Source organism: Elaeis guineensis, chromosome 8 (assembly GCF_000442705.2).
Source record: "Elaeis guineensis isolate ETL-2024a chromosome 8, EG11, whole genome shotgun sequence".
NCBI classification, from domain to species: Eukaryota; Viridiplantae; Streptophyta; class Magnoliopsida; order Arecales; family Arecaceae; genus Elaeis; species Elaeis guineensis.
Genome location: NC_026000.2, coordinates 16,335,308 through 16,353,381, shown reverse-complemented (window position 1 = coordinate 16,353,381; position 18,074 = coordinate 16,335,308). Strand labels below are relative to the sequence as shown.

The window sequence follows — 18,074 nt, the reverse complement described above, 5'->3', positions numbered from 1 at the left end:
GCTTGATTCATATAAAATGAGCAATGTTGCCAACTATATCTTTGCGGGAGACCTGGTACCGACAAGTATATATTGACTCCCTAATCTGATAAACAGAACTGCTTGCATAGGTGGAACTTGACAAATGTATTTTTAATTTTAATTTGAGCTTGATATTAAGAATATCTCCAGGGGTGCTTCGTTGGAAGAAATAGGGTCCGAAATCAGAATGAAAATAGATGGCTCTCATTCCTATCATTTGATTAGGAGAAGTTTCATTTTCATTTTGATTTCGGAGTGAAATGAGAATAGTCCAATCTACATAAAATTCAATCCCTATTCCCATCTATGACTTCAAATTTTTATTTCAATTTTGATTACGATTTCGATTTCGATTTTGATCACGAATCAAGCGCTTCAAAAGATTTGATCATTTCGATTTCGATTTCGATTTCCAATCATTCCAATTTTAATTTTAATTTTAATTATGAACCAAACATAAATCTCCAAAGCTACATGCCAAACTTTCCGAGACAACATCATAATCTTTTTGGTCTAACCGCATTGCATTTCTATTTTTTTTAATATAAAAAAAAATTATTGTGCATTAGCACAATAGTCACAAATAAATGCACAATAGCCACTAAACTTTATTTGCCATAAAATCTGTACAACGATACGGAAACAAAAAAAATTTGCAAAAATGAGCCTTTTCGTTCGGGACCGTTGCGAGGATGACTTGTGGGATCGACTAGCCACCACGTCGGGAGTCTCACTGAAATCACGGCGAGCTACGTGGTCGAGTACAGACCTCAGTTGGAGAAGTGGATGGCTAACGACTTTGGCGACCACTCCATGTTGGAGTTTCTTAATCTCTCTCATCCCTACGATGCCTACTACCAGCAGGTAGCCGACGATGCCCGTGTCCAGCTCTAGTCATGCTCCAGTTCTCCCAGCAGGTTAACAGCGAGGATGCATTTCTCTAGTTCTTTCTGCCTCTTTTATCTGATGACAACGTTGCATCTTGCAAGATTGTCCATAGCCGCTTGGTCTATTTGTTCATTTCAGGAATCTGCACCAGCAACTAGGGCAATTTTTTTCAGAAGTTTTTAATCAGTGCTACAGATCCGAGGTGTCCAATGAATGCCATCCTCGCTGACGACAATTTAAAATGCATATCTTATCGTTTTTTCTCTTTTAAATACCTAACAAACTTGACATATAATGGTTGAGCCTAAGCCATTTATATTCCCGATGTGATATAGTTTCAGTGCATATGAACCATTGAAGAAGTACATCAATGGTACTTTATGAGGACTGAAGCACCATAAAAAAAAACATATTCCATTGAAACAACTGATGCAATCTATTCCGACCACATATTAACCATTCAAGAAGTAAATCGATAATACATTATCAGGAAACGAACGATGTAGCGATGCAAAACTACCATCACACACCATGAGATACACAAACCATTCCGTCCATGCTTTACTCGCATCTACTCGTATCTTTTTAAGATATGCTAGCAAGGCTTGCTACCTATGCCTCTTGTTTACGTCCAAATATCCAATATACTTGAGATCCTCAAATACGCGGTTCAATTGAAAAGATGCAACATTAAACGATGGCTCTATCGTTAAAACTTCCAAAAGACAGTGAAATAGAAATGGCCAAAAACACAACAAACATTTTATGATAACTTGCAATTAATATAAAATAAGAGGGGCTATATGCAAAAAAAAAAAGAAAAGAAAGAAAAGAAAAGAAGAAACAGTGAAGCATCCGTACTAGCGATCCATAATGGCTTCACAATGAATCTCTGCAGGTTTTTGCCCCCTTGATTACCAGGTTGTCTGCTCGAATTATGGTCGCACAACTATCATGCAGCCACAAAATAAGAAGCTGATTTATGCAGTTCAAAAGAATGGGAAATTGGCCACAATCCCAGCTGAAATTTATTTTCATTGATATAGTCCTTGAGGGCATTTGTCTTTCCCATAAACCAATTCCAACCGAGGCTTACATTCTCAGCCAGGTTGCGAGACCATCAAGTAATGATACAATCAGGACCAATTGTCATCAAGACATGCATGAATTCACCAAACAACAAGCAGGACAACACCAGAACTAAACATTAGCAGGATCATTCCAACAAAGATCACTGATATGAATCTGGCAGCCACTGTAGTGTATAGTTGTAGGTTCCATTGAAAATCTCAACATACTGAACCTCAGTCCATCATCGGAGCATTCATGGATGGACCACACCTACATGCACCACCTTCTGTAAAACAGAAGCGTTCCTACAAATCTCTTCAGCATAATTACTGATCCTGTGCATGCATCAGCAACACATCTCAGGTGCATACTAGGGCCACAACAGACTACAATTGACAAAATTCAGACCAGTAACTAACACAATTCAAATTTTCAAATGCCGGTTATCATATTAGTCAGCAACCCCATCTTTCTCCCTCTTTTCACCAAAGTGGATCACATTTAAACTAAACTATTAAGGGGCTAAGGTAATTCCATGCTAGGACATCTTGGCCTTTTAGCGTTCACTTCTTTTGCAACAATTAAAATTTCGATGCAGTACTCTCTAGAATTTTTCATTTGGATATATTGCAGGTAATCATACCAATTATGCTAGTTCCAGCAGTTGAGATCAAAATAACAAAGGGGTCAGCAAAGGACCTAAACTTAAAAAAGAACTACATAATTTTCCCTCAAAAAGGAAAAGTGAACTACATAGTATACAACAGGGTGTCAACTGTCAGCTTCCATAGAGCAGTCCATTTTGATACCTGTCAGAAAAGAAGAACAATATTGGTTAGAGCATGAAGTCCGCTGCTGGCAAAGAATAACAAAACTAACACAATACACCAGATATCTGGCAAGCATAATTCTATTGCTGCGCATGCTGACCTCAAAGATACTCACTAAAAAAAGAAAATCAAATTATTGAAAAAAAAGAAAGTTTGTGCCTTTCGATGATCTATCTGATAGTGGGTTCAAGAGTAGGTGCAATAGAATAATTTTTATAGCGCCCAGTATCATTTAAGGTCACCACAATAGCCCAGCATCCTCCATAAATTTGCAACCACTACATTGTAACTAATTCCAACTTCCAAGCAAATAATAGCAGTGGCAAGCAGGTCTGACCCACTAGTCCAAGAATCATTTATAAACATATGATATCACCAACAACATTAACTGGCAGACTAATAAAAATGTCTACCATACTTCACAATCTTTGGACCAAACAGCCAGAACCAAGGTTTGCTGAAGTGATGATACTAGAGGGGGTACTGGCTGAAACTGGTTCAGCATGGTACAAATCCATACCATGACGTTCTAGGACATGCGAACATAGGGAGAGCTGAACAAGGAAGGAGAAGGAGAGAGAGAATGAGAGAGAAAGGGAGGGAGAAGGAGAGAAAGGGAGGGCGAGAGAGCTCTCAACGAAACAGGATCAAAATGGACTGCTCCCTCTCGCTTTTTCTAACAGGTATCACAATGGACTTCCTGCTTTAAGGCTCGAGACCTCTCTCTCTTCCCCCTCCCCTCCCCCCTTTCTTCCTCTCCCTCCTCCTCCCTCTCCCTCCATAGCAGCTCAAACACAAGGTTGGTTCGGGCATACAGAACCAGACTGGTTGGAACCCTCTAACACTGTTGACAATTGAGCTCCTGCTGCTACATAAGTTAAACTGTTCATCAGGAGGATTAGTTTAACAAGTGAATCCTTTGTGCGTGGGAAAGGAACCCACAGATAAGAAATTTATGAAGTCTTCTGAACTGTGGTATCATATTTCTAGTGGTAGTGGAAGTAAAGTTTGTCAAAAGAAACCAAAAAAAAAAAAACATCATAAAGAACATACCTGATTTTAGGATCTGTTCTTGGGAAAAAATAGCTAAGAATAAATGCACAGATTAGACACTGTGACTCATAAAACTGCCACATTGCATTAATTGGTGACAGGCTGAAAGCTGCCCTCTGATTCATCATACATCCATCTGCAAATCAGATTTCTTCAAAATCAGAGAGGGCAAAGATGACAATAGAAAATGAATAAATACAAACATAACTACTGAAACATGAGCAAACCAATGGAATTTATAATCCATTTGCAACAAACTATGCATAAATTTATCCTTAGAATGCGAAATAGCATGAATTAAAATTGGCAATTGCCAACAAGCTTGTAAGTTGCACTTTGTATACAATCCATTTTGTTTATGTACAATAATCTCATCCATTAATTGTTAATATACTTTTTATAGCCAAATATAGTTATTCAATAAAAATTTTGTAGTATCCTATATCAAGAGTGACTAAAATGACAATTTTGGACTTTGAAAAGATTTCATTTGTCAAATTTTCTTCCCCAATTGTCATTACTTTTATAATTATTTAACGAACTTTATAAGAGCACCTATTGCATATTTTTGTTAAATAGAGTGACTTTTCTCCCTCTGATCTCCAACTCAGCATGCACTGCTGCAGAATAATATCCTTCCCTTCCCTCTCTTGCATCTCACATGTTTTGACTCATTAACTAATTAACCAATCACAAACCATATGATACATTTTTTCTCTTTATAACAATACTGCTACCACTAAATTTCTTTCATTCTCTCCTTTAGATTTGAAAAAGCCATCCAAAAACATCTTAAGTTTATCTCCTAAGCACATAGGTAATCACCCAGATTTGTAAGAAATCTAAGCACGAGAGCACCAATTTGTTTCCTCCTCTCTCTGGGATCCACTTTCTTTTTCCCTTATTACCCTCCTTAGAATTCTAACCAGATATATCAATTTGTTCTTGGGTCTCCCATTCCCTCACCCCAATAAGAATTATAAGTAAAAATAGTACGGCATCAATTAACAATTAAAGTCCTAATTGTACACTAATAACAAGTGAGAAAACCTTTACTCTACATCATTAGCCTTTATGCTATCATATTTCTGAAAAACCTCCCTCCCTCTCACCATATCTGCTTTTGATTCCAAAACTATTGCATGACAATCTCTTGTTTTAGTTTTATTAACATTAAATATGAGAAACACCTAAATAAATGTATAATTCTCTCTCTCTCTCTCTCTCTCTCTCTCTCTCTCTGTTGTCAAATTTTGGTATTCATTTCTCAAAAGGAGAGGGAGAGAAAGGATTCAGGAAATAGATCACCATATTCGTACTTTAGTTTCGTGTTCGAAAAATGATCACTTTCACAGAGACCCACCATCAGCAGTATTTGCATCATCAATCAAACATAAATTTCAAAATATGTTGTACATTGCATCCTGCTCGAGCGAGAATTCTCCAGACCCTCTTAGATACAACATTCAGCATTGTACAATATGACTGATCTCCAGATCCCCTGAGATTAAATAAGAGCTCTTAGGTGCACAAGCAAGCACAAGACTCCTATGCCTGGTCAGCCACTACCATTTATGAAGCCGTAAGACTTATGCTGGTGGTGGATATTTATATGCAAAAATATCAAGGCACCAGAGAATGAAGGATAGGCAATTAATGAATACAAAATCCCCTTCAATCATGATTTTGCATCATAAATGCAGAGATTCTCTCCTTCCTATATCATACTAGTAATATACCCCAGGGGAAAAATCTCCTACAAACTCAGTAATTCTCTTAATTTTTTTCTCGAAACCTTATCAAGCTCCTATCATATACATTAATGTACATGGATTTTGGTTTCAAGAAAAAAAAAATCTTAAGAAACTTGAATGGTAGCTTACCGGAAAAGGGACTTGCATAATACAAGAATACAAAACTTAATTTTTGTAAATTGATTTACTACCATCATGTATTCTATGAGAACACTAAATAAATGAAAGACACATTTTATATGTCATAACTATTTCTTTCATGTAAGGTAAGGTCTTAACTCAAAACTAGAATATATAGCATATTTTGTTGTAACTATGTGCCTAACATCCTCTTATAAGTCATAAGCATCACATGCATTGTAGTGTTTCCAAAAAACCTTAAATGCTAGAATCATTCATGCCAGATCCAAGCTAGCTTCAAAAATTAGTTTCCATTGTTGAATCGGCTTCAAAGAATTCACCATTCTTGTTGCTTATATGACTCCATATGAGGTTTTGTAGCTAATTTATTGCCACTTTTGTTTGTGTATGATTTAACTGTGGTTACTTATAACTTTGTTAATGAAATATCATCAAACAAGATTTTTTCTTAAAATAAATCATTATTTAATGCTTTATTACAAAGAGTCTATCATTTAATTGAAATTCTGCTTCCCACATTTATATAAAACCTGTTTCTACTTTCTGCAATTATGACAATTCCAATTGGAAGAAAGAGCAACTCTTCAACAGGAGCATAAACTCTCAACAGACTTCTCGCCTTTCATGTAAAATGAGAAAAAGGTAAAAGATATCGCAGTTCCTGACATGAACCAATCTTGCTCCCAAAACATCTTCATCATGAGTACATATTCGATGTTCAAATCTCACCATCATGATTTTTTTTTTTTTAGTATCCCATGCTCAAATCTCATGTTCTACAATTATAAGTTGATAAGCACAATTTGACGAATTAGATGATATGTGGTTGACGTTAGAAAATCCCTCTGTAATCCTTTGATTGTATTTATGATGAATACTTGTGCATGACAACCATCTAAAAGACAATTTATGATTGACAACTTGATATGAATATTAGCATACGATATGATACATACATACTTCCATTATAAGGTGCACAGAAATATTTGTAGCTAAGCTTCAACTTCTTTTCCCTTTTTCATCTTGAGAAATAAGATTATTGACATTTAACAAAGGAATTAGATATCTTGTGCCAACACTCGGTACGTATTGGCACAGAAAGATGCGTAAGTTTGTAAAAGGATTCTCAGATGGCACCCTAATCACCCTTTTTCTCAGTTTCTTCAGACATACCTATATTAATTGCTTTGTATTAGCATGTAGACATCATAAACAAATAAACAATGTCTTTAACTAATTAGAGAAATCTAGGATCATGAATCACATAGATATTTGTGTTGATTGCAGGTTACATGGGCATTTATGGCCTCAAACAAACTGAGCTGAACTTTGGGTTGCCCAGGCTTGGCTTCTTAAATGGCAGGAACATTTCAATCTTCAGCATTGCTCAACCATAGATGCTCAAGGTTGGCTAATTTCCAAATAAACAAGTTAGAACAAGTTTGTTGTCAAGCCAAACCCAAGCTTCTACCTCTTTTTGCTAGCCTGGAGTGTTCTGGCTTGGCTCGTTTGTGAGTTGATCCTTAAAATATATCCTGGGCTTGTTTAGTTTCCTAATTAACAGGCTTAAGCCTAACTTTGTTCATGAACAATTTAATTCACTTAAAATACAAATCACATTACACAACTATTTTACAGATTAACAGCATAAATAAAGTTCAAAACCTACCATATGATAATAAGAACAAGGAGTCAGGCCACATTAGGCCCAACTCCAAAGATTGAAGCCAACTAAGTTTCTTTTTACATGCCCCTCTTATTTAATTTTAGTCAGCTTCATTTTATTGCGAGCCCTATTCCAACTAAGAGGGATCTCAAAGTCGAATCATCTAGAATCCCTTTTCTATCAAAAAGGAAGAGAAGTGGAACTATTTCCCAACTCTTCAATTTCCTCTTAAAAATCCATATATATTGGGAAAGGAGACATGCAAAGAAACACAAGAATAGCCTTATCCATACTTCAGCTCCCCATGCATTGTACTTGCCAATAACTAGTTCATGACATAATCTCCATGGTGTTTGAACTCTTGTTTCTAAGTATAATGACAATCTTTTATCATGATCATGGGATCCAGTCCTCAAATGTTATTTAACAAAAAGAGAAAAAAATAAAGGGACAGTTCCATTCCATGTAAAGAAAAAAGTTTCAATTTAGGATGGTAAATTACATATTTAAAATGGGAAACTAGAGTACCAGTCCATACTATTATGTACCAGCATGTATCAATGCACAATGAAATGATGTGCATCCAAGTACAGAGATATGCACCCCGGTGCTGTGCTGATAACCTATTTGTCTCCACATAGATATGCGCACTTCAGTCCATATGTTTGTAAGTCATCAAGCATAGACAACATGACGACCCAAAGGCTAGCATCTTCTCTAGTATACCCAAGTTTAAAGTCATGGCCGACCATACACCAACCAATATATGACAAATGTTTCCAAATAAACAGAGCAATAAAACTTCGCATTTGTTGGAAAATTCTTTAAGTTATTCTTATGTTCTTCAAAACAAACCTTTTTCCCATTATTGTCCAAAGTTGAACAAACACATATCATCCTCCTAGCAGGATTGACACTTCAAATGTCTTGATGCAACATCAATGATAGAACATCCAAATTGAAAATCCAGTTGTATATATTATATATGACATAATGGCTAAAATCCAAAATGACATGAACCTAATCTTAGAATTGACTCATTTAAACCAATCCTTAACCTCTGATAAACTGATAATTAGGAGAAAAGAAAAACTTGTCTCACAATAAAAACTTCCAAGCCGGAATGAATGCAAGTGCAGTTGCACTGACCCGGATTAAACCAAGATCGACCTAATTTAGATTCAACCAGTCCTCAAAGTAAAGGCATGTGGATTAGATGTGGTTACAAACAGAGACTTGAACTCCAAGTTAGTGGGGGACGAATATCAGAAAATTAGACAAAACGTGATTAAACCTAATCAAACATTATTAGATCTGAGAAAATTCCAATGCATATCTTGGTCATCTTATTTAAAATTTGGGTGAGTTGCCCAACCCAACTCAATCTAAAGCGCACCAACACCTGTCAAGAAATTGGGTTTGATGTCAGTTGAAACAGATGACATGAAGATAAGTCAGGTTATGTCTACATCAGATTTAACTACGACCCAGTTCTTCTTACTTACACCCTCAATGACACCTTGGTCCAACCTTAACAAATCCAGTATGATCCCTCATCAAGGCAACTCAAAAGCATTTATAAGCCTCACACCAAATGCTTGGAACAAAAACTATGGCCCTTGAAAGTAATATATTATTAAATCCAAGAATTAACAGTTAGCCCAAACTAAATCCTAATTTTAAATTACCACAAGAATCATCCAAATTTTGGTTTCAGAACTCATCTATCATACAACATAGATTATATTACCTGGACAACTGACATGGGTGTCAAGTGTCAAAGTGTCAAGAAGAATCCAACACAGTGATCTTTTAACATTGGAGCATGCTTGTATCTTATATATGTATCTGTAAAGATGTAATTGATTTATGGGTATAATGAACACTAAGCTAGATCTATGCTCCTTCAGTTCAAAAGCATTTGATGAAATGGATGCTAATTATTATTTTAGACTTGAAAACATTCCCATAAAAGTGCTAGAAAAGTATACACATCATGATGATGGCATCATAATTTGATGGTATGAAGTGCCAACGAATGTCATGAGGTGTCCTACTTGTCCAACAGGTCAAAAAAACATGAAATTTGAAGTGTCCAGGTATCACTGCTTCATAATCTATAGGCAATAAGCTGGATGGCAACTTCTTTTAAGTATGGGCTTTAATATGCTATAAGCTAGAGCCCGCAAAGGAAACAAATAATTGTCTACAACATGGTTTAAAAGTACGGAGAAAAATAATCACTATTGTCTATTTCTGCATCAGATACTTAAAGCTGTAATATCCCATTAGCTGCCAGACTGAATTTTTCATCCATCGGCATCACAATTTCCATAAATAGAGAATGGAAATGATGCTCTAAATAGATAGTAATTATTATTTTAGAATTGAAAATGTTCACATAAAAGTGCCAGAAAAGTATACGTGTCATGATGATGGCACCATAATTTGATGGTATGAAGTGTCAAGAAATGTCATGAAGTGTCCTAAGTGTCCAAGTGTCTGACAGGTCAAAAATAACCTGAAATTTGCAGTGTCCAGGTAACACTGCTCCATAATCTATAGGCAACAAATTGGATAGCGACTTCTTTTTTAAGTATGGGCTTTAATATACTATAAGATACAGCCGCGAAGGAAACAATTAATCATCTACAAAATGGTTTAAAAGTACTGAAAAAATAATCAATATTATCTATTTCTGCATCAGCTACTTAAAGCTGTAATTTCCCACTAGCTGCAAGACCGAAATTTACATCTATCAACGTCACAATTTCCATACACAAAAAATAGAAATGATACTCTAGGATCAACAAATATGCTATTACATACCATCTCAAACTGTCAATTGTTTTGATATTTGGTTCCTTGCTGGGTACATTTGGTCTAAGTTCATTTGGCATTGACAAGATATAGCCAGCATGTAAGAGTTTTTTAACTTTGCAAGATACATACGAACAAATTCATTTATGCAGAGTCATACAGATCAAGGTCAGGACATTCATGTTCAAGCCAGATTCCAAAATAACCTGACCTAATTAACGTGTGGTTACATTGACATGTAAAACACAACTATTACCATCATGTACCTATGTAGGCAGCACCTCATAAAATAATTAGTTCTTCCAAAAGAGCAAATGCACAGTAACACTTACAAAAAAATATCAAGATTGGGATTGAGAAGACATACTTGCACACAAAAATTGGATATAAATCACTTTTAGAATCACCTATTTGTGATCTCCCCTCACTTTCTTCCCTAAACTTGTCAATGGCTAAAACTTCACAAGGACCATATATTGAGCCAGCCATTATGGTTTTTTTATTATTTGAAGCATACACCTGCAACCAGAAATTCATATGAATTGTAAGAGTATGGAGTATAAACAACACCCTCCAACACCATCCTATACCACACGCGCGCACACGCGCGCACACGCACACACAGATTAAAGCTTTGAAAATCCAATTTATACTCATCAAGTAAAACTGAAAATATATCAAAATATTCTAAAAAGTATAGAAAGATAGAGATCAGCTCCACAACAGATTGTTCCTTCAGAAGTCCAGGTAATGTAATAGACATGAGCATCACTTATACCATCTGAAGAAGCTTTTCTAGCAAGGAAAGAAGGTTTTGACACTTTTATAGTAGCTACCAGAAATATGGAACTTTGAAAATGCTAAAACATAAAAGGGGGACAACATGTGGGGCCTGATGCTAGATTATCATGCCAATAACAATGATAATTTTTCCCCAGGATAACATTTTTAAACAAGGAATAACGTCAAAATAGCAGTCATAGCAATCTCTGGTTAATCTTGAGCTATGCATAACCTATTAGTTGGTTGCAAGATTTTCTTCGAGTTATTGCCAAACAATTGGCTTAATTATATGCTATTCAATAAATTATAAAGTCAGCAAATATACTTTTCACAAGCTAAAAATTGCTTGTTGATGAAACACTAACAAGTTATACTCGGAGATAAATGGCCAAATAACATTATTTGTTTTAATTGTTCCCCATCCAATGCTCATAAACAAGTTAATTGGTACATAATATATCCCAATTGTGCACAATTCCAACATTGGATAATGAGCCCTTTAATCATTTCTAATCTTGCTAAAATTTTGATGAATTTCCATACTATTCATGGATTAGACAGTTTTTTACTTACCTACGTAATTCTTGAATGCCAAACTTTTGACTATTTATCAGAGAAACCAATGATCTTACTTTGAAGCTTACTCGGGGAAGCTAGAATAATGAGGGTAGAGCACTGAATCTGGGTGAAGGTAAAGATGATTCTTTCATCATATGCAATTTGTGATAATATGCTATTTTTTTAGATTTTGACAAAATAAAAGACAAAATACAATGAGTACTTAGTTTACCTAACTTGCTCCAAAGTTTAAAATTAAAACAGTGCAATGGAGAGACTGGCATTTAATATCGATGTTACAAAAGCAATAAGCTTTAAAATAAGTACTGACTAGTAGAATTTATACTGGTTTTCATTTTACATGTGCAGATTTTCCTGAAAGCTATTAAAAGCACAATAAAAAATTAAAAGATATAACTGATGGATGAATATAGCCTCTATTAACATTTTACTACATTAAATAAGCATTAGAAAACCTCATATAACATATTCTCATTTCAAGCTTATATCCGTACAATTGTAGGAGAGACTAACTAATTTTAAATTAAGATGTCAACTAGACTAATTCCCCATTTTTTTAGAGCAATCAGGTATTACATTTGTCGATGTAAAAAGATAGTGACCAAAAGATATATGAATTCTTACTGGCAACTTTTACAAGTTTCAACAGCAGGACATATTCTTAAAATTTTATTCCTGAAAAAATGGTAGTGAAATATCCAATAACTCATCCAACTACTGGTTATGACTAAGTTTGGATCCTGCAGTTTGGTCCATCCAGAATCCAGTTCCAGGTTCTTAACAGCAATATAGGATCAGAATTCTTATCTAATAAATTCAAACAAGCCAGATCCAAAAAGATAACAAGGTCATTAGACAAGACAAAGGAGACCTTTGGATCAACGTAGCAAAAAAAAAAAAAAAAAAGAAAAAGAAAATCTAATTCTGGAGACAGCTGAAAGGCATTATCATTACTGATGCATCAGACCATCAACAGTAAAAATTGCTCAATAATTCAGCAGCATTTAAAAAATGTTATGACTAAGTTAACCAATGGCTCACCTCATTGTTTTCAGGTGTAGATGGTTGGCTAACAATCTCTGCAAGATCATTGGGGAAGTAATACAAATCCACACTAGCCCACTTTGACCTAGACTTATTATCCTCCCACAAAGACTACAACACACAGAAGAAAATGATAAGTCAGCATACAATGGTAACATCAGAATTCACAAAGACAATATGAAGAAGGAATTTTTTGTACTATGTAACAAAGAAGGGGGAAACAAGTACGGCAATATTTGCATAAAGATGAAAGATTATGTAAGATCTGAGTAAAGACTTGCCTGGAGCTTTGAAGGAGCAAACTTCTGACAGGTGGAAGCAATTAAAACATGATCTTGAAGCTTGTACAGAACACCATTGATGCGACAGGACTGGTAATATGTCTTCTCATCTACAACTTGGACAATATTACCAACCCAATCTACAGCATGCAAGTCTGGCAGAAAAAACCTACCACAATCTCTAGCTTCATTCCCATAATCCAAGGTTCCATTTGAAGTCGCCTGAAAATTATCTCCATCATCCATCCTAGTGTTACTACCAGCCTTGTTTTCAGATGTTTCCATTTTACTGAATGATTCTTTAAGTTCATTGTCAAAGAGCTTGCCGATTTCCTGCTGTTGAATTGCAAAAGCTTCAGCATTGTTTGGCATCTTTACTCTGTTGCCAACTTGTGAACCACCAGACACTTGAGACTGATTAGTGTTGTCAATAACATTGCCACATGGATGCTCAGAAAAGGAACTCTCTGGTACTGTCTCTGGCTGCAACACAGACTCAGAGGTTGCTTTAATGTCACTTGGAGATGATCCATTTCTGTCATTGTGCTTATCATTACTTTCATCCTTTGTGCCAGAGGTGATACAAACCACTCCAGCATTTGCTTTTAAGGCGTTGGTGGAGGCCCCTGTAGACATCCCATCCTCTCTTTTCATCTCAGCTGCAGGAGAATTAGACTGCATTTTTGCAACCTTCATCAATGAAGCTGGAGCTGACTCAACATGGCTGCCTCCTGTATTGGAAGGACAGGCAAAATCTGGACCACCAGAATTTCCATTGGCTATTGCTTTCTGTTGATTAACCTTCGAGTCTGGATTTTCCGTTTTCTTCTCCAAGGAAGCATGAGCACCACCTGCATTTGAAGCAGCCTTTGATGGACCAACAGTCCTTGTAACCCGGCCATATTTAGGTGGCAAGGGTTTGCCATTGCTTGATAACAAGCATTTTGGGCAGTGCCACTCAGCCTTGGGAATGCCTTTGTTACCATACGACTGGAGGCATTTTAAGTGGGTTCCTTTCTCACAAGCATCACAGACAAGCAAACTTTCCACATCAGTGATAGTAATCTTGCAGACTTGGCAAATTAGAGGTTTGTTCATGTACTCAGTTGATGGTGGAGTCCAGCTAGGATGATCAGAAACCTTTTGCTGCAATATCCTCTGCACATTTTTAGCAATGTCATTATTGTTGGTAAAAGGAGAAGGTGCATGAACAAACGTGAGGCCTGGTGGAGGCTGATGTCCAATAAGAAAATTTCCTTGTCCAGCTTGAATTGCAGAACTTCTTATTTCCTGATTTCTTATTGCTTGCGTATTTTGAGCAGCATTAACTTCATGAATACCCTCAGACTTTACCAAAGCATGATCCGGCAACTTATTTGCCTGGCCAACCTTTGTTACAGCCGCAGATGTTGATTGCATAGCAGTTGTTGGGGTTTTATATGGCATATATTCAGCAGAAGTTGCTGCATACAGAAACACATAAAGTTGGTCAAATTATCAGCATAAATAAAACAAATCCTTCTGAGCAACAAAAACCAAGATTGTCCAAAATGGGGGAATGTAAAGGAGAAATTTATGTTTAATGCCAAATTTCATCGTCTCTCAGAGAAAGGCAATGAACTAATTACTTCTAAAGGTGATTAACCTATTATTTTTCAGACTAACTCCAAAGATAATGTACTTCAATACATAATATGAAGGACTTCATGATGTATCCAGCACCTGCCGCAACTAGACAAGCAACCTCGAAGACACCAACAGAATCATTTACATAGCATAGAAAGCATCCACACTATATAAAAAGCAAACAGGCATGCCATCTTTAATTGTTCAAATCATGCTAAACTTCTGGCCTAGAAATCGTCATGATTTAGAAAGCAAATACTTGCAAAAGCAAGCTTCTAACAACAATAAGAATCACAAAGTCAGGCAATAGTCTAGATATATATGTTGATGCTTGCTAACATAATCTCTCAAAAAAAATATTCTCTTCACATTGATTGTTTTAAAAATTTAATCTTGTAAAACATTGGGAACTTAAAACATTAGTAAAATGTAAAGCATTCTTAATTGTCTTTTCAAATAAGACATATAAATAGCTATTTTTATCAGTTATGCATCAAAACACAGCATAAGAAGAAAAAGAAACCAAGTGTATATGTATTATAACAATTCTAAACCACATTTTGACAACAAAGAAAAGAGGAAATGAAATGAGAAAACTGCAAGAATGTACCTTGAACGAGTGTTTGATAGGTTGGCCCATCAAGTCGTGCATCCAACCTGAGGTGTCCTGGTTCTGTACGAGGCAGTGTTAATGAAGGAGAATCCCTTTGGTGTGGATTGGATGCTGATTTTACAGGAGTGACACCAGCAAGTGTTTCATTGATTTGCATCTGCTTTAAAGAGGAGGCAGAAGAAGCTACAGTTGAGGTACTCTGAAAGCCTCCAGCAGACAACACCATTTGACTTGGTTTATCGGGTGGGAACCTAGTAGCTCCATGTAACAAGGTTCCATGGGATTCAAAGTTTGCACCAAAGCTAACTGGAAGATGCTGAGATGAAGAAAAAGATGAATGTGTGGCGGTTTCCTTGGATTCCTCCATCTACAGAAATAGAACCAGATGCATGAGGTAGACCATTAGATGTGTCTTGCCATGTAAGAAAATACTATGAAATTTAAGAATTTCATGACAACAACACTGATACTCCACTAGAGGGTTCCACAGTCATAAAAACCATGTTTAGAATGAAACTAGGCCTTCATCAAGAAGACTGTTTGAAAAACAGATCTATTTAGAGCTTTACCGCAAAAAGGGAAGAAAATGCAAAACACCGCAAAAACAGCCAGGAAGCTCCTAACAGTTTCCCTATAGTTTTACCACGCTGCAAAATGCATTTCACACATACATTCACTGTTATCCCTTCGGAAACATTTTGCAAAACTCATCAAACATTAAAAGAAATATCAGATAACCAGTTCAGAACATCACAATTTCCTTTGGTTATAGAAAATAATCACATCGACGCTAGAAATAAGTGAATACAACTTGGCATTTTCCTATCATCAGATATTTGAATAAGGATGTGTTTTCAAGGCTAATGTATGTTTCTAAAAAAGCAGGCACCACTGAGGTAGGAGAGAAAAAAGAAGAAAGGATACTAACTCAAATCCTACAATAGCTCTGCAATGAAAAGAGACAGCTCAAAGCAGTTTTATCACATAGAAGTGAATTTATGAAATTATATGCTGAATTGAAAGAAACTAAAGCAGACATACTAAAGAAGAACCATGGACCATCGCTCCATCACCAGGTCTTAAAGAAAGAAGCATTGGTAAAAACTACATAAATGGCAGTCAGCCCACCGAGGGAGTTAAACTGGCAACCACTATATAATTAAAAAAAAATCCAGAAAAAAGAAAATATTCAATGCATCTTATAAGTTATAACATGAAAAAAAAATTGTCTCACAGAACCACTAAGTTTCGATTTATCAGGCAACTAGTCATCTTATACCCACTAAATTGAGTGGCAACTCCACAAGCATGGTAACACTTCTCGAGATCTTTTCACATTATTACAAGATTACGGTGATGGAGTCACCAAAAGGCCCTCCAAGAAAATCAATGCAGCTTCAACAGAACCCACAAACATGCACACAAAAAGGCTCAACAAAATTACCATAAATCTATGCAATCGAGAAACCATAAGCGATAAAAAGAGAGAAAATAACATCAATATTAGCTAAGAAATAATTGGTTCCCAAGGGCAGACCTTCCTTTTGGTGAGCAAGACCTTCTCGGCGATGGACATCTTGGGAGGCCGGAACCCCATGGGATCCTTGGACCGATTGAGCCCAAGATCCTCGACCACAACCCTAACCGCCTCCCTGGAGAACAGATCCTTGGGCTTAACGGCCTCGCACATCCCCGCGAGCTTCTCCCGCGCCTCCGCCACCAGAGCCTTCTCGGCGGCCGTTGGCTCCCGGCCGCCCCGCATCTGCCCCATCGCCGTCAACACCATCACAATCTCCGCGACCCTCTTCAAGTCCCCGGCGTCGGCGCCGTCCCTCGCACGCTTCTTAGTCGCCAGCGCCGTGGCCTGGGCCGCGGGGGAGCCGGCGGCGATCGTCCTGCCCTCGTCTCCCATATCCGGCGGCGGGGACCCGTCGGGTGTCCGATCCGGGGGGACCGGGCGGACAAGGAGAAGGAGGGGACCTGCGAGAACGAGAGATCGGAAGGCATGAGAGGGGGAGAGAGGAAACCCTACCAAGGGAGAGAGGGGGGAGTCGAGAGAGAGGGCGGGGAGGGGAGAGAGGGTTTAAATACCTATTTGGCGGGTAATTGACGGAGCTTTAGAGCGGGTTATGAGACGGGGCGAGGGCTTATTGTTGAGATGTCGGTGAGAGTAGGGCGAAGTTTGGGAGCAGACGAGGAGAGAGAGAAAGGGGGGCAAATAGCAGATGGTAGAGAGGAGCCTTTTTATTTTTTCCGTTCTATTTTATTGGAACCGGGTCGAGACTCGGGGGTTCAAAAGGGACGAGGAGCGACAGGAGTCGGCGACGCAGTAAGGATTGGGCTAGTGGGGGAGAGAATCGACAGATCCGGGGGTACAGGTACGAAGCTCGGAAGTTCGCCGGCGATAGAATGACAAGTGTCCTCTTCTGGATTCTTCTACCTAGATATCCTCGGTTTTGCGCTCTTGCCTTCTGTACCGCCCGTGTTGCCTGTTTGGTAAGCGACAGATTCTAGATTCTACCATCACACGAATCGTGAAACAAGGGGTACACAATCAATCCTTTTGCAGCGTAACCAACTGTTCATAGCCCAAAGCCGCTCGTTTGAAGGATATTTTATTGTTTTACTCTTTTGTTGTAGTCACGCTAGATGGTTTAATTCGTCTTTTTAATTCAAAAAAAAAAAAAAAAAAGGGGACGGTACAGGATTATGGCCGTTGTGCAGCGGATAAGAATTAATCAGGGGGGCTGCGTGTGCGTGCCAAGTGAAAAAAACTGGTACGTGCATATGCACGTGCGAGCCACGGGTGGCTCAGTAACAGAGCTGATCATGGCTAGGTTTGGGTATAGAAAATAACAAATTTTAAATAAATTTGTCTCGAAGCCCAACTAAAAATCAATATAG

The 18,074-nt window shown here is 37.4% G+C and overlaps 1 protein-coding gene across 3 annotated transcripts; it reads right to left on the bottom strand.

The window, feature by feature from the left end:
- Window positions 1-2,567: 2,567 nt before the first annotated feature.
- Window positions 2,568-17,434, bottom strand: LOC105050005 (uncharacterized). Of its 3 annotated transcripts, none has more exons than XR_012133818.1 (8): window positions 17,262-17,433; window positions 16,708-17,150; window positions 15,168-15,537; window positions 12,932-14,394; window positions 12,648-12,761; window positions 10,612-10,763; window positions 3,864-3,999; window positions 2,568-2,789 (listed from the first exon to the last, which is right to left on the bottom strand). XR_012133818.1 is itself a non-coding variant. In XM_073242361.1 (8 exons), exons 2-8 carry the CDS (start codon window positions 17,080-17,082, stop codon window positions 2,759-2,761), a joined length of 2,676 nt encoding a protein of 891 aa, XP_073098462.1. In that variant the 5' UTR covers window positions 17,083-17,150; window positions 17,262-17,434; the 3' UTR covers window positions 2,568-2,758. The 3 variants fall into 3 exon arrangements, 2 of the variants coding, with proteins under 2 accessions (XP_073098462.1, XP_029121935.1); XM_073242361.1 differs by having other exon boundaries at window positions 10,577-10,763; window positions 17,262-17,434; XM_029266102.2 differs by having other exon boundaries at window positions 10,652-10,763; window positions 17,262-17,434.
- Between the last annotated feature and the right edge of the window lie 640 nt (window positions 17,435-18,074).